This window comes from Eschrichtius robustus, chromosome 2 (genome assembly GCF_028021215.1).
Source record: "Eschrichtius robustus isolate mEscRob2 chromosome 2, mEscRob2.pri, whole genome shotgun sequence".
In the NCBI taxonomy this organism is placed as follows: domain Eukaryota; kingdom Metazoa; phylum Chordata; class Mammalia; order Artiodactyla; family Eschrichtiidae; genus Eschrichtius; species Eschrichtius robustus.
Window position 1 is genome coordinate 164,142,481 of NC_090825.1, and position 21,689 is coordinate 164,164,169.

The window sequence follows — 21,689 nt, forward strand, 5'->3', positions numbered from 1 at the left end:
GTAAGATAATGGCATTGTGGCCATTATCTTTTTTTTTTTAAACTAAAGTATGCTAGGATAAAATGGCATGATGTCTGGAATTTCCTTTAAAATACTTCAACAAAGAAAAATGAAAAAGGGAAAAGGGAAACAAATGTAGCCAAATCCTAATAATTGTTGAATCTGAGTGATGGATGTATGGAGTTCACTGTACTATTCTACTTTCCTGTTATGTTTACATTTTTTCATAATATAAAATTAAAAGAAATACAGATCACTCATACTAGTTGCAATGGGAGAATGGATTGGGGGCAGGGGGAGAACTGAGTCCTGCAGTCTAGAAGGAGGTTATTATAATCCAATCAAGACTGATGTGGTGGCTAGCTCATGTGTCCCCTATGACACAAGAAAGGAATCGCTCCAAAAGCACAACTCCTGCAGAGAGAGAGGGACAGACAGGTTTAATTTCTTAAAAGTTCTCAAAGCTGATGATGGGGAACTCCTCTCTAATCAGTTTTCAACAGAGAGAAAACTGGTTACATCCCAATAACCTAGTTACATCAGTTAAAAGTTTCAGCCACAGAAAGCCATCCACTCCTTCCAAATTACACATGACCCACACCTCCGGGCAAATGTGTGCTTCATGCTGTTCATCTTCTACCACCAATGCCTAGAAAAGAACATGCAGATAGTAAGAATCTGTCCGTAATTCTTACTATCCCTGCCCAGGAGAGTCAGGAGCCACTTCTCAAGAGAATAGACAACTCACAAGAGAGGAACTGTGGCTCACTCTGGTTGAAAATTCCTGCCTTAACAACAGACTTCAATAAGCAACAGGTGCAACAAATGCAGCTACCGTGGATTTCCAGAGTACCAACCATATTCCACAAATCAATCTACCATCTGAATTATGTGTCTTAAGTTCTTGGATATTATACTGGACTTGGAGGTGACCAGAGAAAGAAAAAGAGAAAATAAGAGGGAATGTGAGAGCAAAATGCTTACCAACTCAGAAGACAGAAGTGGGAGGATGGGACAAATGAAAGATGAGACTAAGAAGTGAGAAAATTGATATGCAGATGGAAAGAGAGAGAGTACGATTTGTGATTTAGTTATTGCATTAAGTTTACGAGTATCAGAATTGTAATTGGTTAACATAAGTTGGTTCTACTGCTTAATCCTTATGATTAAAGGTGATTTTTCCTTAAAGTAAAAAATGAAATAGAGCACTCTCAAACTCGGTAGGGGAGAAGAGATTTCTAGTCATCCTAAGGAATAAGGTAAGCAAAGGAGATTTTCTGAAGCTAAAGGGGCAAAGACTGGCTTGAAGACAGTCATTAATAGATGGTTGATTAGGCTACTGTAAGGCTAAGTATCATAAACACAGGTCTCAGGAGAGAAAAGCTACTTGGTTTAATTTGTTCTTTAAACACTCTACATGACTTATTATAATAATGTATTGACATATTTAACAATCTACCAATAACTGGCAGAGTTAATGTAAAACAACATTTTTTTTTATCATTGTTAATCCCTTCTTTAAAAACCCTTGCTCAGATAAGCCCTGGTACAATGTCCCTGGATGTGCCATTGTTTGATGTAACAAAGAAACTGGAAACAACGCAAATGGCCTGAATAGATCTAAAAAATTACAGGACATCCAAAACATCCAAACAATGTCCAGTCCAATACCACAGCAATGTATTAAAAAAAAGCTCTTTGTGTTCCGATGACCTCTAACATAGATTTAGCAAAAGAAGCAAGGGGCAGAACTCTGAACAGTACCCTACCACCTGTGTAAAAAAAAGAGGAACTAACTACATTCAAATCTGCCAGTGTTTGCATAAAGAAACTCTGGGAAGATACACTCAAATAACCTAACAAATGTGGTTGGTTATCTACTGGGGTTGGGCCTAGGCAGACAGCTGGGCAGAAGAAAACCTTTTCACTGACATCTTTTCATATTTTTAATATCTGAACCATATGAATACATTACATAATCAAAAACTTATTTAAGAAAAAATCCTCGTGCTTTCAAAAAGAAAACACTCCTGGTGGCCTCCTAGTCCAAAAGTCTTAGAGCAGCACACCCAGCCCCGGCATTCCCCATTTCTAATTCACATCCCCACGCCTGGGCTCCCACAGGCTGTCCCCAGGTCTAGGAGCCTCCTCGACCTTCTTCTCCCTGGGACCTAGTCAATTCCTTCTCAACTTGTGAGAGGCAGCTACAGGCAGCCTGATCCCCTGTCTGTAAAACAGGTGAGCTCCCCTAGGGCGAAGGCCGAGAAGCGCCTCCCAGCGGCTCGATCCACACCTGCGATAAGAGTCTCTCAACATCACTGCCCCATCAAAGAAAAATAAAGGTGTGGGGGGAGGGGCCCCTCCAACGCTTGTATTTTCTCTCAAATCCCAGGGCCAAACTGAACTGCCACGGGGGCTTATTTTAAAGCACTAATTTTCAGGGTTCCCCTCCCGCTCGAAACAGCAGCGAAGAGTTGATAAACACGGGTGCGGGGCCCCAGCCCTTCTGCACGCACCGGGCAGCCCCAACCCGGCCCTGACCCGCTCGGACAGCCGGAGGTGGGGCGCGCAAGGAGCCCATTATATTCCAGGGGCGCGCCCTAAACCCCTCGGCCGGCCCGAAATCTTCCCTCCCCTCCACTTCCCCGAAACTCGCTTCCTGATGTATGTGTGGGGAGGGGGCGCGCTTCCTCCCGAATCCCGCCCGAGACCCGAGGGGTAGCTAGGACCCTGCCAAGAAGGGAAGGGCGTGGCAGGTTAGGGCCGGGGGCGGGAGCCCGGGCGGCCTCGGACTCACGTACTGGCTGTGGGGGCACCGCGGGAGCCCGGCCGCCGGCGGGACAAAAGCGCTGACGGCCCGGCCGGAAAAACTCACGCCGGCTCTGGGGCACTTCCGAGTCCTCTCTGGGAGGTTGGAGGACTGACTCGATGATAGTTCCCGTTTCGGGCACGTGACCCGAGGTGCTCTGCGACGGCCTGGGCGCAGAGGGAGTATTGTTCCTTTACTATCAAGATAAGTCGTTGTGGCTCGTTGTGGCGCGAGCAAGGGGCGAACTGACGAAGTTCCAGTTTTCAAGGACTTTACGTTCCGGGGTGGGGCAGACAATAAAGCAAATAAGTGGCTCGGTAGAATAAACACCTGATGACAGCTGTATTTGAACGTAACTTGTTACAAAGTGAGGCTGCGTGGGCTACCCCGGGAGGGAGGAATGAGGGCAGAGGAGAGGGCGGGGACTGGGGCCCCTGAGGGTCTTAACAGGGGCGGACGCGGCGGCTGGAGAGCTCCTGACCTCAGAGCGAAGCGAAGCGCTCCCGGACGGGCAGCTCAGGGACCAGACCTGACACCAACTCTGCAGCGGCGGCAGCGGGGCAGTGACCTCCGGTGTCGGCTTCTGAAACCCCAGATTGAAATGACTGAAAAGCGATCCTTTCTTTAAAGTAACATCTAAATATCTTTTATCTTAAGTTTGTAATTGCATAAGACACCTTGAGGGCACATTGTGAATACTGACATTTAAAAAAAAAACAACCAAACTGCTTCTCATTCTTTAAGAATGAATACCTTTTTGGGTGTTTTCTTTGAACCTGTATCTTTATGTCCCTCACAGGGTTTTTATCCTAATCTAAAATATTTTAGTTCTATGTGCATCACTGAATTTGATTCTAATGTAAAATAGTTTTATGCTTTAAGTTTTATCGTTCACCCTGGCATGCATTTCCATAACAAAATTAGAAGTTTATAATTTTTTTCTCGTGTTAAGTATTTTCTGAATTATTAATAAAAGTATATATATTGCACAATATTACTATCAATTCTTAGACAAAAAGTGAAATGCTTTGGAAGCACAACTTTTAATAAGATGGATTTTTTAATAGTTCAATATATGCAAGTTACTTGGATGGATTTTACTTATCGCTGTAGTTGTTACAGGAGAGTAGGTTCTTGTCTCACGGCAGAAAAAATTCAGAGATGAGACATGGAGGTCAAGAAAGAAAGTGAGGATTTAAGCGCTATCTCGTAGGCTCTGAAAGGAAGAGCGGGCAGACCCAGGTGAGTAAGCTACCCTGAGTTTCTTTGGCAAGCCGGTGATGTGGGGTGCAGAAATGAATGGAAGGAATATTCATTGGGGAGGGAGAGGTTTGGGGTCGTATTTCCTGACTTTCATCCCAGCTCCACCTTCCTGAGGGGAGGAGTGATTTTTGTCCTTATTTAGCCTTGATCGGTAGTGTCATGGCATTGGTGCATGATGGGAACTTTTTATCTGCAAGGCTAATTTTATTGTAATGAGGGCATATTGAGCAAAAAGTTACATTTGGACACTGGAGATTCCCACCTTTTCTCACCTTTCTTTGCCTCCAGGACACATCACCCCAAAATATGTGGTTTCCTGTCAGTCTGGAGGTTCCTGCTTTTCTTTGTTTGCCCAAGGAGCCCTGGTGTTCAGAAGATATATGGTTTCCTGCCATTTGGCCTGTGCCCCTCCTTTCTTTGCTCATATCTAGCTGTCTGCCTGCTCTGAGTGAGCAAATGTTCAGCATCATTTCCACACTTTTTTTACATTTTTTATAGATGCAGGTAAATAGTGGGAATAGAAGGGGATTCCTTGTAGCAATAGGTCTTTGATCCATTTGGCTCCATATCAGTACGAGGTGTGCTCTATCATAGAAAAGACACAGGCAACTTCAAACCCTGGGAGCAGAGTCCCAGGACTTTTTCAGCTGCATGGTTTTAGGCAAAAGCACATGCACATGTTGAGGACTGGGATTTTGAGCTACCCCCAAAAGTAGCCTAAGCCTAGAACACATGTAGGTATTGAGCAGTTGAAAAGTGGCTAGTTCTCTGAGCATCTGAATTTTTAATTACAGTTAATTTAAATAGTCACATGTGGCTAATAGCCCCTTACTGGACAGCAAGGCTCTAGATGTTGCTTTGGGCAGTCCTCACATGCCTCCAGAAAGATTCACACTCTAGATTGAAGGTTGCTATGTTGGGCTTGCCTATCATACATGGCAGAGGAAGACTGTTTTCATCCTTTATGTAGCAAAGTAGAAAAATATTTATGTCTAGGCTGGGTGGCTTTGCTCAGTGAAAGGTATTTGGTGGGGTGGGGAGTGGGAGACAGGGATCATTGAGAAGCCCGCATGATCTTGATTTTTTTTTTTTTTTTAACTTTGGATTTATTTATTTATTTATTTATTTATGGCTGTGTTGGTTCTTCGTTTCTGTGCGAGGGCTTTCTCCAGTTGCGGCAAGCGGGGACCACTCTTCATCACGGTGCGCGGGCCTCTCACTATCACGGCCTCTCTGGCTGTGGAGCACAGGCTTCAGACGCGCAGGCTCAGCAATTGTGGCTCACGGGCCTAGTCGCTCCGTGGCATGTGGGATCCTCCCAGACCAGGGCTCGAACCCGTGTCCGCTACATTGGCAGGCAGACCGTCAACCACTGCACCACCAGGGAAGCCCTTGATTTTTATTTTAGGTAATTTTTTTACTCCATGAGTTTTGCTATACTCCAGGCACCTTTTGTTTGGCCTTGTGTCTACACACACGCACGGGCGTGCACCTTTTCCAACACCTGTCTCTGCCGGAAATCTACAAATCAGAGCAGTGTCTAGACCTCCCCTGTCCACTATGTTAACCACTGTCCACATATGGTAAGCATGTTAAACAGCTAGTCTGAATTGTGATGTGCTGTAAATGTAAAATCCATACTGGATTTCAGACTTGGTAGGAAAAGAGAATGTAAAATATTATTATTTATGTTGATTACATAATGAAATGATAATATTTTGGTTTTATTGGGTTAAATAAAATATATTGTTAAAATGAATTTCACCTGTTTCTTTTTATTTATGTGTCTACCAGAAAATCAGAAATCACATACATGGCTGGCATTACATTTCTAGATTACGTTTCTAGATGCTGCTCTAGAAGGCCCAAAGGTACGGCAATGACTGCCCAGAGTTTGCCCTTCCTTTAGGGTTCATCTGCCCCCTTTGGAGTGGTTCAAGTACAGATTAATATTGAGCTATGCCCAAAGGAGCTTGCTTACAACTCCACTTTTAGTCCTTGAATTTGGTCAAAAGCCCTTCTCCCACTATGGCATAATATCAACTCATTATGTAAAATTTGGAAAGAAAACTAATCACTTTTAATCCTGTTACCCAGTGGCAACCACTGTTAACATCTTGGTAAACTTCTTTCCCTTTTTATCGCCAATTTTCAGTTTTAGATAGTTATAATAGTACTATATCTCCAATTTTTAGGTAGTGTTTTTACAAATAAAATTATACATTATCATTTTCCATGTTGTTACTCTTTGTGATATTCTATTGACCTATAATCTCTTCAACTTTTCTGCTTTTAATAATTTAAGTTCTTACTAAGTCTTTTTTTAAAAAAAAATAAATCGGTGCTGTAATACATAGTAGTGTGCAAAAGCCTTTTCTATGTTTTCCTTGGAATAGTTAGTAAGAAGAGTCAAGAAGCATTGGAAGCAATCAGAGCAGAGAATCGGACAAGGATGTTACCCCCTCCTACCATTATTTCCCACTGCAGCTGGATAAGGGAAAAGAAAGCAGAATATAAACACTGGAAAGCAGGGGTATAATTATCCTATTTGTAGATTAAAAGATTTCATTTTTGAAAAGCCCTAGAGATTCAGCCAAAAAAAAAAAAAATCTAGAATAAACAGGAAGAGAATTCTGTAAGGGGTGTGGTTCCAAATTAAAATACAGAAACCAATCATTTCCTTATGTACAAACTAGAATTAGAATAATGGAAGGAAAGATTATGTTTACAGTAGAAACAAATATACAAAAGGCCAAATACCCAGAAATTAACGAGATATGTGCAAGACCTATGTGAAGAAAAGTTACATTGCTCTTGGGGTCACAAAAGATTAGCTAAACTTATGGAAAGATTCTCAGATGCACCATTCACAGACATGGATTCAGCATCAGAACAATGTCATTTGTAAATTAATCTATAACTAATGATCCCAATAAAAAATAGCAACAGAATCTTCTTTAGCAACATACCATTGATTCTAAAGTTCATGTGGGAAAATGAACAAGCTCTTGCTTGTTTGTTTCTAGCTAGAAATGCCTGAGAAAAAGAAAATGTGATGGGGGAGCACTGTTACAGAATATCAACAATTAAGTTGGTGTAATTATGAGACATAAAGTCTGAAAATAGGCCTAAAGAGTCATGGGTATTTAGTATCTGATAAATGTTGCACTTCAAATCAGTGGGGAAAAGATGGTGTGGGGACAACTGTCAAGCATTAGAAAAGCACGTTGGGATTCAAACCTCTGTTCTTATACCGGGATAAACTTCAGATGTGTCAAAGAATTAAATGTAAAACTTGCCCACACTAACCATCACTGCTGCTGCTAGCACCTCCATAAAAATATTAGAAAAGGGACTTCCCTGGTGGCGCAGTGGTTGAGAATCCGCCTGCCAATGCAGGGGACTCGGGTTCGAGCCCTGGTCCGGGAAGATCCCACATGCCGCGGAGCAACTAAGCCCATGCGCCACAACTACTGAGCCTGCACTCTAGAGCCCGTGAGCCACAACTACTGAGCCTGTGTGCCACAACTACTGAAGCCCATGCACCTAGAGCCCACGCTCCACAACAAGAGAAGCCACTGCAATGAGAAGCCCGTGCACCTCAACGAAAACCCAACGCCTCCAATAAATAAAAATAAATAAATTTATTTAAAAAAAATATTAGAAAAAAGAAACACAGGACATTTTTTAGATCATACTGGAATGAGGAAGGGTTTTTTTTTCTTTGTTGCTCTAACACAAAATCCAGAAACCATAAAAGTGAAGAGTAATCAATTCAAATACACACAAATAAATTTTATTTTAAAACCACCATAAGAAAAGTGAAAAATCAAATGGCTAACTGGGAAAAAGTATTTGCATTTTGTATCACAAAGGGTAAATTTCCTTGCTACACAAATAGCTCTTCCAAAACTGAAAGAAAGACCAATAATCTGATACAAAAATGGGTTCACAGAAACGTATGTACAAATGATTCATAATAACAATGCAAACCCAAACTTCACGGAGATGCCATTTTTCTCTTATCAGAATGGCAAAGATCCAAAAGTTTGAGAACACACTGTGGTGATGGGAAAAGGGAGGAAGCAGCCCTCTCCTGCTGTGCTGGAGGAAGTGCAGACTCTCCGAACACCCAGGAAGGCACTGGGCAGTACGGATCACCATGCATGCATCCTTTTTAAAACAATTTTTTTAAAAAATTGAGGTATAGTTAGCTACCAGAAAACTACTAGAGCTCATCAACAAATTTGGTAAAGTTGCAGGATACAAAATAATACACAGAAATCTCTTGCATTCCTGTACACTAACAACAAAATAATCAGAGAAATTCAGAAAACAATCCCATTTACCATCACATCAAAAAGAATAAAATACCTAGGAATAAACCTACCTCAGGAGGCAAAAGACCTGTACTCAGAAAACTATAAGATACTGATGAAAGAAATCAAAGATGACACAAACAGATGTAGGGATATACCATGTTCTTGGAGTGGAAGAATCAATATTGTCAAAATGACTATACTACCCAAAGCAATCTACAGATTCAATGCAATCCCTATCAAATTACCAATGGCATTTTTCACAGAATTAGAACAAAAAATTTTACAATTTGTATGGAAACACAAAGACCTCCCCCCCCCCCCCGAATAGTCAAAGCAATCTTGAAAAAGAAAAACAGAGCTGGAGGAATCAGGCTCCCTGACTTCAGACTATACTACAAAGCTACAGTCATCAAAACAGTGTGGTGCTGGCACAAAAACAGAAATATAGATCAAGGGAACAGGATAGAAAGTCCAGAGATAAACCAACACACATATGGTCAACTAATCTATGACAAAGGAGGCAAGAATATACAATGGAGAAAAGACAGCCTCTTCAATAAATGGTGCTGGGAAAACTGGACAGCTACATGTAAAACAATGAAATTAGAACACTCCCTAACACCATACACAAAAATAGACTCAAAATGGACTAAAGACATAAATGTAAGGACAGACACTATAAAACTCTTAGATGAAAACATAGGCAGAACACTCTCTGACATAAATCACAACAAGATCTTTTTTGATTCACCTCCTATAGTAATGACAATAAAAGCAAAAATAAATAAATGGGACCTAATTAAACTTAAAAGCTTTTGCACAGCGAAGGAAACCATAAACAAAATGAAAAGACAACCCACAGAATGGGAGAAAATATTTGCAAATGATGTGACCAACAAGGGATTAATCTCTAAAATATACAAACAGCTCATGCAGCTCAATATTAAAAAAACAAACAACCCAATCAAAAAATGGGCAGAAGACCTAAATAGACATTTCTCCAAAGATGACATACAGATGGCCAAGAGGCACATGAAAAGATGCTCAAAGTCACTAAGTATTAGAGAAATGCAAATCAAAACTACAATGAGGTAGCACATCACACTGGTCAGAATGACCATCATCAAAAAATCTACAAACAAGAAACGCTGGAGAGGGTGTGGAGAAAAGGGAACCCTCCTACACTGTTGGTGGAAATGTAAGTTGGTACAACCATTATGGAGAACAGTATGGAGGTTCCTTAAAAAACTAATATAGAACTACCATATGATCCAGCAATCCCACTCTTGGGCATATACTGGAGAAAACTGTAATTCAAGAAGATACATGCACCCCAATGTTCATGGCAGCACTACTTACAATAGCCAAGACATGGAAGCAACCTAAATGTCCATTGACAGAGGAATGGATAGAGAAGATGTGGTACATATATACAATCGAATATTACTCCGCCATAAAAAAGAACAAAATAATGCCATTTGCAGCAACATGGATGGACATAGGGATTATCATACTAAGTGAAGTAAGTCAGATAGAGAAAGACAAATATCATGTGATATCACTTACATGTGGAAGCTAATAAAAAATGATACAGATGAACTTGTTTAAAAAACAGAAACCGACTCACAGATCTTGAAATCAGACTTACGGTTACCAAGGGGGAAAGGCAGGGAGGGATAAATTGGGAGATTGGGATTAACATATACACACTACTATATGTAAAATGGATAACTAATAAGGACCTACTGTGTAGCACAGGAAACTACTCAATATTCTCTAATAACCTACATGGGAAAAGAATCTGAAAAAGAATGGATATATATATGTGTATGACTGATTCACTTTGCTGTACACCTGAAACTAACACAACATTGTAAATCAACTACACTCTAATAAAAATTAAAGAAAAAAAAAAAGAGAGAGAAACTAGTTCTTCAGGTCAGCTATGGCTTGACCATGACATTGGATATTATAGATACCCATTGTCTCATTTATAAAATAAATGTCAATACCTGCAAAAAAATTGAGGTATAGTTGATGTACAATATTATATAAGTTACAGATATATAATTAGTAATTTACAATTTTTAAAGGTTATGCTCCATTTATAGTTTCACAAAATATTGGCTATATTCCCTGTGCTGTACAATATATCCTTGTAGCTTATTTTATTTTTTTAAATCAAAAAAAATTTTTTTTATTTTTGGCTGTGTTAGGTCTTCATTGCTGTGCACGGGCTTTCTCTAGTTGTGGCGAGCAGGGACTACTCTTCATTGCGGTGCACAGGCTTCTCACTGCGGTGGCTTCTCTTGTTGCGGAGCACGGGCTCTAGGCACGTGGGCTTCAGTAGTTGCAACACACAGGGTCGGTAGCTGTGGCACGTGGGCCCTAGAGCAAGCGGGCTTCAGTAGTTGTGGCGCATGGGCTCAGTAGTTGTCGCTCACAGCCTCTAGAGTGCAGGCTCAGTAGTTGTGGCGCATGGGCTTAGTTACTCCACAGCATGTGGGATCTTCCCAGACCAGGGATCAAACCTGTGTCCCCTGCATTGGCAGGTAGATTCTTAACCACTGAGCCACCAGGGAAGTCCTGTAGCTTATTTTATACATACTAGTTTGTACTTCTTAATCCCCTACTCTTATCTTGCCCCTCCCCCTTCACTCTTCCACTGGTAACTACTAGTTTGTTCTCTATCTCAGTAAGTCTGTTTCTTTTTTGTTATATTCACTAGTTTGTTGTGCTTTTTAGATTCCACATATAAGTAATATCATACAGTATTACACATACATCCTTTGCCTTGGCAACTCTGCTCTAGAAATTCACCATACTGGTGTAGTCATGCACTCATGAAATGGTGTGTGCAAAAGTCACTCACTGCAGCACTTTTAAAAGTAAAAGATTGAAGAAAACCTAAAAAGTCCAAAGTAGGAAAGTAATTAAATAAATTCTTGTGCATTCACATGTACTAGTTTGCTCAGGCTGCCAAAACAAAGTACCATAAACTGGGGTGCCTAAACAGCGGAAATCTATTGTCTCACAATTCTGGAGGATAGAAGTCCAAGATCAGTGTCAGCAGGGTTGGTTCCTTCTGAGAGCTGTGAAAGAGAATCTATTCCATGCTTCTCACCTAGCTTCTGGTGGTTTGCTGGAAATCTTTAGTGTTCCTTGGCTTGTAGACACATCACTCCATCTCTGCCTTCGTCTTCACATAGCATTCTCCCTGTGTGCATGTCTGTGTCCATATTTCCCCTTTATGTAAGGAAACCAGTTATACTGGATTAGGGCCCAACCTATGTAACAGAGAACAAACCTGACTCCACATTGGATCTATTCCTTTAGCTCTAACCTTTGTGCTCTGTTGCCTGTGCTTAGTCATGCTGGCTCTGCACCTTCTGTAAAAAAATGTTGCCTATAGCCTGAAATATACAGGATAGCCCATTCTTAAGGCTCTGACCTTTAAAGGTGTAACATTTTTCCATTAAAAAGTTGCAGAACAGAGAACAAGTTTTGTCTTGTTGGAGGTTTATAGGAACATTGTGACCAGACCTACTTGGACAGTTGCATGAACAAAGGATTCCAGTGCCAAGAAGTTTGCAACAATCAGCCACACACCCTCCTTTTGGTATAAAAGAAGCCTGAAAACTAAGATGGTTATTTGGGACACTAGTCCACCCCGTCTTGGTCGGATAGCTTTTCAGATAAAGTCGCTATTCCTTGCCCCAACAACTTATCTCTCAATTTATTGGCCTGTCGTGCAATGAGCAGTACAAGCTTGGAACTGGAAACATCTACTCCACTGTGACCTCATCTTAATTAATTATGTCTGCAGTGACCCTATTTCCAGATAAGATCACATTCTGAGCTACTCAGGGTCAGGAGTTAGGACTTCAACAGAAGAATTTTCAAGGGGATACAAAACAACCCTTAACACCATGCAACAGACTAATGTTCACCCATAAAAAAGAAAGAGGGAGCTCTTTATGAAATGGTGTGGAAATCTCTAAGATGCAAGAAGTCAATGTTCCAAGTTATCATATGCTACACTTTGTGTAAGAAAGGATGAAAAGAATATGTACATATTTGTATACATAAAAATATCCCTGTAAGTTTGCACCAGAAACCACTAACATTGGCTGTCTGTGGGGAGGTACCTGGGTTGTTGGAGGAGATAGGTGGGAAGGAGAATTTTCAGTGCATATCCTTCTTATACTCCTTGCATTTTGAATCATGAGAGTGTAGTATTTATTCAAAATTTTAATTTAAGCTTAATACAACTTAAATGGAATCAGACTGCTAAACTACTCTCAAGAAGGATTATATCAATTTACGAGGCCCCCAGCCATAAATACAGAGCCCTTTACATACACACCTCCCCAGGATTAAGTTTTAACAGGTGTGTTTTTTTCTCTAAATTTCCAGGCAAAAAATCATATCTTGTTTAATTTTCTTACCCTTATAGTGATCTCCTCCATTGATCACTGGCCCTTCTTAGATCAAGTATCATCTTGACACCTTTTGTGGAGTTTTTATACATTGTAGGAATGCATTATGTATTAAAGAAATTTACCTTTTGAATTTGCTATAAATGTTGCTATTCTGTTTGCTGTTTGCCTTTTAATGTCAGTGATTTCCTTTCACACATGGAAGCTTTAAATGGATGTGTAAAATTCCTATGTGGCACTGTTGAGCTGCAAGAGAGACAGGGAGGAACCTGCAGAAACATCAGTTATCAGGGACTCTTAAGGGATAACTCACAATCCCTGGAAAAAGATCTGGAAGGGACAGTAGTTCTCCTACTGTTCTCATTTTTGGGGCAAAAGTAGATGTCTTTTTTTTTTGGAAGTCCTGGCTGAAACTTGTATCTGCAGTGATAATCAATAATATTGAGCACTCTTATGGTATGTATTTTGTACTAGGTACTGTTCTAAGTGCTTTACATATATTGATATATTGAATTTTCTCATCAACCCTATGATGAAGGCACTGTATATACCACCCTGCATCCTATAGATGAGGAAACAAAGAGAGTAAGCAAATCACCCAAGGATACACAGCTGGGCAGTTTAGAAGCTATGATCTTTGACATCTTTGAAACATTGTCTTGAAAACATCTTTGGCACCTGCTGGTCCAAGCCCAGCTGACTGATCTCCTCTTGGAGATGCCATTTTTCTCCACTTGTTGCTCACAGACCACAGGACAACAAGACCAAGTAGCAGGCCTTTTTTTTTTTTAAAAAAAGAGAGAGAATTAGACTTCCTGTTGTAAACATGGATTAACTCACAGTTATATAAGACTTTGGGGAAGTTGAAAATCAAAGGAGCTCTCTATTTCCCTAATTTGGAGAGCCAGCACTTAGAAAATGGAACCCTGTTCCAAGGTATCTCTCTTGAATCAGTGTTGGGCTCTGGGTTTCTAGGTAATTGTGTAACCGTGGGCTGGTACTTAACTGCCCTGGGTCTCAGCATCCTCATCTGGAAAATAGGTAATAACAGTACCTACTTCATAGAATTGTTGTGAAAAATAAATTAGTCTATATAAAGCACTTAGAGCAGGGCCTGACATATAATAAGCACTATATCAGTATTAACTACTATCGTTACTGGGTCACATTCCTACAGGCATTGGCTCCTGAGGGGAGTAGATCATCCTCCTTCATTCCTCAGGGAAGAGAAAGATATTGAGACAGGACCTGAGGTCTTGGAAGTGCAGATTTATGCACGGTCAAATGTTGTCTCCTTCTCCCTGGGTCTGGCTCTCTTGGAGCCCAGAGAAGAACTTAGGGGAGCAGGCCTGCCTCTAGCAGGGGGGTATCTGTAAGGGACCCAGACTGCCTAGGATCTGTGGGTATCAAGTGTAGCCAGTGGTAGGTTTTTCTCCCAATAGTGAGGTCTTGTGAAACATCATGGCCTGTTCTTGGCTGGGCTAGAGAAAATTACAGAAAAGGCTGAGGTCCATATTTTTACCTGCGTGGTGGGCACCAGTGTTCCTAAAACTCTGGAGATGATCTGTTTGTACAAAGCAATCTAACTAAGCTGGAGGGGACAGCAGTGTAGATACACATACAACCTGGACTTGCCCTGGAGAATACATGGAATACCCCAAAGACCTAGAGAGAGATACTAGAAAGAGGCAATGGTTTAGTCAGGATGGGTTAGACTAGGATGCATTAACAAATAAACCCTCCATCGCAGTGGCTGAACATAAGAAGATTTGTTGCTCATGTAAAGTTCAGTGCAGATCAGCCTGCCCTCCTTCATCTTGTAGCCATAACATCTGGAATACGTGGACTTCAGGGTTGTCACTGTAAAGAAGAGGAAGCTGGAAGATCCTGTGGAGTGTTTCAAGGGGCAGGCCTAGAAGTGCCTTACATCACTGACGCCCACATCTCTTTGGAGAGAACCAATCACAAAGCTCCATTCTAACTGCAAAGGCGGCGGGGAAGTGCGGGAGCTTGTGGATATTTGGTGAACACTAATAGTCTTGCCATAGTCAGGGAACCTCAAAAAGGGGAAAAGAGAAAGGCTCTATGGCCACACTGAACTCTTGCACCATCAGTTGGCATGAGCCAACGATGTGGTCAAAACGTGGCCTTACTTGTTACACAAGTTGGCAAAACTTACATTCAATTGACATAGGAGTCTTCCCTTAAAGTTTGGGGGTGGGGGGCTTTCCCTTCCAAGGTCCTCATGGCATGGCAGCAAGTGATCCAAGAGAGAGGGCAAGGCAGAAGCCACAGTGCCCTAGTCGCTGAAGGTTTTTTTTTTATTCCCTAGTCTCTGAAGTTGCACCCTGCTATTTAGAAGCAATCATTAAGGCCGGCCCACATTCAGGGAGAGCGGAATTAAACTCCATCTCTTTTTTTTTCTCTTCAAGTTTTATTGAAATACAATTATAAGCACTGTATAAGTTTAAGGTGCACAGCATAATGATTTGACTTACATACATCATGAAATGATTATCACATATAGGTTTAGTGAACATCATCTCATATAGATAAAAAATTAAAGAAATGGAAACAAAATTTTTCGTTGTGATGAGAACTCTTAGGACTTACTCTCTTAACAACTGTCATATATAACATACAGCAGTGTTAATTTTATTTTTTATGTTGTACATTACATCCCAAGTTCTTATTTATCTTATAACTGGAAGTTTGTATCCTTTTGACTACCTTCATCCAATTCCACCTTCCCCCACATCCCACCTCTGGTAACCAAAAATCTGATCTTTTTTCTATGATTTGTTTGTTTGTTTTTGAAGTGTAATTTACCTACAATATTATGTTAGTTCCTGTTGCACAACATAGTGATTTGATATTTTTATACATTTCAAAATGATCACTATGATAAGTCTAGTTATGATATGTCACCATACCAAAATATTGCATATAAACCCCATCTCTTGAAAGGAAGAATATAAAAGAATTTGTGGACATATTTTAAAACCACAACAGTCTTCCTAGAATTTATTTTAAAATATGACTTTCCTGGGAATTCCCTGGCGGTCCAGTGGTTAGGACTTGGCACTTTCACTGCCATGGGCCAGGGTTCAATCCCTGGTCTGGGAACTAAGATCCCACGAGCTGTGTGGCACGGCCAAAAAAAAAGAGAGAGAAAATTTCCCTCTCCTGCAAAGAACTGATTGTCCCACTACCATTTACTCATTTACCTTCCCAGTTGATATGTAATATTTTATTTATTTATTTATTTTTGGCTGCATTGGGTCTTCATTGCTGCGCGCCGGCTTCCTCTAGTTGCGGCGAGCAGGGGCTACTCTCTGTTGTGGTGCACAGGCTTCTCATTGCGGTGGCTTCTCTTGTTGTGGAGCACGGGCTCTAGGCACGCAGGCTTCAATAGTTGTGGCACATGGGCTCAGTAGTTGTGGCTCACGGACTCTAGAGACCACAGGCTCAGTAGTTGTGGCACACGGGCTTAGTTGCTCTGTGACATGTGGGATCTCCCCGGACCAGGGCTCGAACCCGTGTCCCTGCATTGGCAGGCGGATTCTTAACCACTGTGCCACCAGGGAAGTCCCTGTAATACTTTATCATGTAAATTACTACATAGAAAAAGTTCTGCTATGGGGCATCTATTTAGTTGCAATGACCTGTCTGCAATTCCCGTGTCCAAGTAGCATTAATTATTGCAGTGGTCGTAAAACTAAGCCACAAATTCCCTTGTGCTTCAGACTTTAGACATATAAATGATTACAGTATAGTCTACTAAGTGTAACAATCAAGTGGTTGGGGCGTGGAGGTGGATAGTAAAGGCTCCTCAAAAGAGGATTTGACAGCATCTATCCTTGAGGGAGCAGCAACTAGAGTGGTAGAGACCCTGTCTCAGGCCAGGCAGTGATCATGCTGAGGGTGAGGTAAACCGGGTGTGTGTGTGTGTGTGTGTGTGTGTGTGTGAGTGTATTTTGAAGGGAGAGTTCAAGAACAGGAACTTCGTTACAGATCAGACTGGGGGGAGGTGGCAGTAAGAATTGCAGCTAGACCCCATCTTTTTTTTAGAAATCCCAAATTCTCAGGTCCTGTGACTTCATTCTGCAGGCGTGGGGTACCATCTGCTGAAAGAACTGAATCATGGAAGCAGCAACATCTCATCTGCATCCTGTAGAGATGTGCACTCCCCCCCCCACTCCACCCAATCCAAGATGGCACAGCATGGGGCACTGGGTCAGAAGATGGGCTGTTGGGGCTTCCCTGGTGGCGCAGTGGTTAAGAATCCGCCTGCCAATGCAGGGCACACGGGTTCGAGCCCTGGTCCAGGAAGATCCCACATGCCACGGAGCAATGAAGCCCGTGCGCCACAACTACTGAGCCTGCGCTCTAGAGTCCATGAGCCACAACTACTGAGCCCGAGTGCCACAACTACTGAAGCCCGTGAGCCTAGAGCCCATGCTTTGCAACAAGAGAAGCCACCCAATGAGAAGTCCACACACTGCAACGAAGAGTAGCCCCTGCTCACCGCAACTAGAGAAAAGCCTACGCACAGCAACAAAGACCCAACGCAGCCAAAAATAAAAATAAATAAAATAAATGAAAAAAAAAAAGAAGATGGGCTGTTGGGGGGAGGGAGGTGGCACAGGCATCACCTGTGAGCACATCCAGGACATCTGTCAGAACCAGCAGGAGAAGGGGAGAGGGGGAGGCTTCTGATTGCAGAAGGGGTGGGAGGCTACTCTGGAGCTGAGCTGTTTGCCCCTGGGATCTGGGCACCACATGGCCACCGACGCTGATAGTCAGTGCCAGGACCTCCATGCTCCACCTTGAGAAGTTTCAATCTGGCCACATATGGGCTCCACAGCAAGGCACCTTCCCTCAACCCCAAAAGACACAGAAACAGGAGGAAGAAGGCTACCATCTAGGAATTAAAGTACTAAACTTCAGTATCATAGAGAGAATCAGTTTTGAGGAGATAAGACAAGAAATTGTCTATACAAATGTGATTGAGCTTATAAACATCCCAAATCCTAATGATGCCAAGAGTGCAGTCTCAGAGAGGCACTCTGGGATGGGATTTCAGTTTGTGGACTGTGGATGATACTGTTGGACGCTTCCCCAGTAGTTATTCTACCTCCCTTCTTCTTGGCTAACAGAGCCCCCAAATTATAAGGGACAGCAATATGCCCAGACTGTTCAGGACTGGTGTAATGATTCTTATTGTTTTTTCAGATACTCAATTTCCCAGCCTTCCCCCTTGTAGCCAAAGGAGGCCAGGTAACCAATTTGGGCCATTGAGGTGTTCAGGGGAAGTCTGCTGTGGGCTTTAGGAAAGATTTTGTTTTTAGTTAAAAAAAGGAAACCAGCACATAAGAGAGCTCGCTGATACTGCCTGTTCCTCCTTCTTCTTCCTGCTTAAAGGTCCGTATGGTGCCTGGAGCACCTGCAGTCTTCTTGTAACCATGAAGCAGCACACAGGAGAATCCAAAGGCAAACAGCTGATGAGTGTGGGGCAGAAGATAGGGTGTGATGGCTAATTTTTTGTCAACTGACTGGTGCCCGGATATTTCTATTCTGGAAATTCACATTTTAAAAACTTAAAAAAAATTGAGATATAGTTGATGTACAATATTACATAAGTTACAGGTGTACAACATAGTGATTCACAATTTTTAAAGGTTATACTCCATTTATAGTTATTATAAAATACTGGCTACATGCCCCATGTTGTACAATATATCCTTGTAGCTTATTTTATACGTAATAGTTCATACCTCTTAATCCCCCATCCCTATATTGTCCCTTCCCCCTTCTTCTTCCCCACTGGTAAACACTAGTTTGTTCTCTATATCTTTGAGTCTGTTTCATTTTTTGTTATATTCATTAGTTTTTTAAAAAAAATTTTTTAGAGTCCACATATAAGTGATATCATATAGTATTTGTTTTTCTCTGTCAACTTATTTCACTTAGCATAATACCCTCCAAGTCCATCCATGTCATTGCAAATGGCAATATTTCATTCTTTTTTATGGCTGTGTAGTATTCCATTGTATATATATGCCACATTTTCTTTACCTCTGAATGAGATTCACACTTGATAGACTGAGTAAAGCAGGTTGCCCTCCCTTATGTGGGTGGGCCTCATCCAATTAATTGAACGCCTGAATAGAACAAAAAGTCTTACCCTCTTCCAAGTAAGAGAGAATTCTTCCTGCCTGATGGCCTTCAAACTAGGATGTTGGCTTTTTTCCTGCCTTTGGACTGGAACTAAAACATTGGCTCTCTTGGGTCTCGAGCATGCTGACACCCTGAAGATGTTAAAACTTGCTGGCCTCCACAACTGTGAGAGCCAATTCCTTATAATAAGTCAATCTCTCTGTTTCTCTCCCCCTATTGTTTCTGTTTCTCTGGAGTACTCTGACAAATACATGGGGTAAGCCTGAGTCTCCATCGATGCCACTGGTCTGCTGCACCAGTCCTGACGTTGGTCTGCATCACCATGCTCTTGACACACAACAAAATGAAATGTTCTCATTGTTCAAGCCATTTAGTCAGTCTTTCATTACTTGCAGCAAAAGCATTCCTAACTAGTTCTGGTTAATGGATATGAACTGTCTTTCATTCTCAGCTCCAGTGTACAAAATAATCACCCTGGGAAGATCCACCCTCCAGAAATTGTTTTAATAGCTCTGGGTGGTACTTAAAACTGTATTTGTCACAAGCTTCCAAGGAATTCTATTAGGCTCTGAGAAACACTGAACTGCAGAAAATAGGGAGGGAGGAGGCATAATATCAATAGTAAGGTGGAAAATACTCCTATTGAAAGAAAGAGCAGGATAAAAAGCATTATACTGTAAATGATTTACCTATTTAAAGAGACATGCAGAAGAACATTCTCTACAGTGGGGCAAAAAGGCTAGAAAGAAATTCATTTCTAGTGGTGGGATTTTGACATTTTTGTTTGTTAGCTTTTCAAAACTTTTCAAAACTTCTGTAAACAAAGCCTGCCTTAGTAGCTTTAGTGGGGGAGAACATACATGTACTTAAAAGAACATCCTTCTCTTAGTTGTCCTTGCCCATCCTGGTGATCTCCTGACTACGAATTCAGCTTCCTGCTTACCAGGGCATCTCATGATGCCTGTTCATGTGCATATTTCAGTCCCTGACACATAAGATTTCCCATTGTAAATTAACAAGTTAGCATTTGTGTTGTTCTGTCAACTGTGAGCCTGGATAATGTGAATCAGATAAGACAGACAAAACTGAGTTTGTGTCATCTAGACCCTGGCTCGTGGCAGGGCCCTTTGGCAGGGCTGGCAGGACCAAGAAAGAGAAAATTACATACCAGCACCCACATTAACTGCAACCAACATTTTAAGCACCTACTATGTGCCAAGTGCGGGGCTTAGCACTTCACAGACCATCTCATTTAATCCTCAGAACAATCCTGTGAGGTAAATACTGTTGGCACAAAAACCAGGAGGAACAGAGAGGATGGATCTAGGTGTAATTATTAGGAACACCAACTCATAGGTGCAGATTTGGGTGGAAAGAAAGATAAAATATCCTAGGAAAAGTTAAAGCTACAGAAATAAAAAGTGTTTAGAGACTGGACAGAGGTTCTGGGGGGAAATGCAGCCTGCGATTCTGCAGGTATGGGGGGGGCTCCTTAGTGTAAAGATAAAATAAAATCCCCTAAGGAAAAGTAAAACTAAGAGGAATCCCCTGTGGAAGGAACATACAAAATGGACCCAGCATGGCTAACAGGGACGCAAAATAAAATGGAGCCAGGCGGTTATGACAGGCTGGGGGTTCAGTCATGCATTCTGTATTCTTAGAAAAACCACAGTCACACAGCTATAAGGACTTCTGATTCTGCTAAGGATCCTGCCTGGAAAGCCCCTAACAAAAGCTCCAATGACAACAAATCATTGAGCAGTTTCAGTCAAGCTCTAAGGACTTGTGGTCAGGCTTCAAGAGCCATCCAAGTCTCTTACAAGCCTCCCAACTGTGTCTTCTGCGGTTTTTGCTTTTAAAAATCCATCGCCTCCTCCACTCCCGGGAAATGTACTTTCAGTCACAGCCAAAGGCTGCATATCCCCAGTTTGCAAACCTTTAAACAATAAAGCTGTCCTTTTGCTTTAAGACAACCATGACCCTTTACTGGGATTTATTTCTGATTTAGGACAACAGTAGCACTGTAAAGGGAGAGAGTTATCCCATGAGCTTAAAAAGGATTAAGACTCACTTTGAACTGGTATTTACTTAGAAGTGTAAGGGAGGAATAACTTTCCCTCTACCCTTTTACATTCAGTGACTGAGGGCATACAAATTTAACTAACAAAAGACAGATTAACAGGAAAAAAAGGTATATAATTCTATAAAATTTTACATGCATAGGAATTCACAGAAGAGACAAGAAACTGCTGTAGAACCCAAGTTCATATGCCTCACCCACAGTGAAGCCAAACAAACCAAAATGTTGAAGTTTGGATCAGAGAAAGTTTTATTGCAGGGCCAAGCAAGGAGAATGGGCAGCTTGTGCTCAAAAGACCCAAACTCTCCAACAGCTTTTTGAAAGGAAGACTTTTTAAAGGCAACATTTGGGGTGAGGGCTGCAGGGTGCATGACTTTCTTCTCATTGGTTGGTGGTGAGGTAACAGGGTGGTATTCCAGGAATCTCAATCATCAACCTTCTGGTTCAGACCAGTTTGGGGTCTCAGCATGTAGTTAAGTTAAATTAAGGCCCCCTGAGTGGGGGCCTTAGTTCCTGCTGAATATTCAAAGATATGTATCAGATTATTATATACATATAGATTGACATATATGTATATATGTATATATATATATATA

The 21,689-nt window shown here is 41.6% G+C and overlaps 1 protein-coding gene across 2 annotated transcripts in view; it reads right to left on the reverse strand.

Annotated features, from left to right (window-relative positions):
• ZFP62 (ZFP62 zinc finger protein) overlaps nt 1-2,869 on the reverse strand; it is a 51,345-nt gene extending 48,476 nt beyond the window's left edge. The window contains exon 1 of one of the 2 annotated variants that reach the window (XR_011073210.1): nt 2,802-2,830. Coding sequence is in view for 1 of the 2 variants with exons in the window: in XM_068536615.1 (XP_068392716.1) it covers nt 2,802 (1 nt within the window). In the remaining variant the exon portion in view is untranslated. Of the gene's footprint in view, nt 1-2,801 lie in introns of both variants that reach the window. The other variant, XM_068536615.1, reaches the window with a different exon arrangement.
• Nucleotides 2,870-21,689: the final 18,820 nt, after the last annotated feature.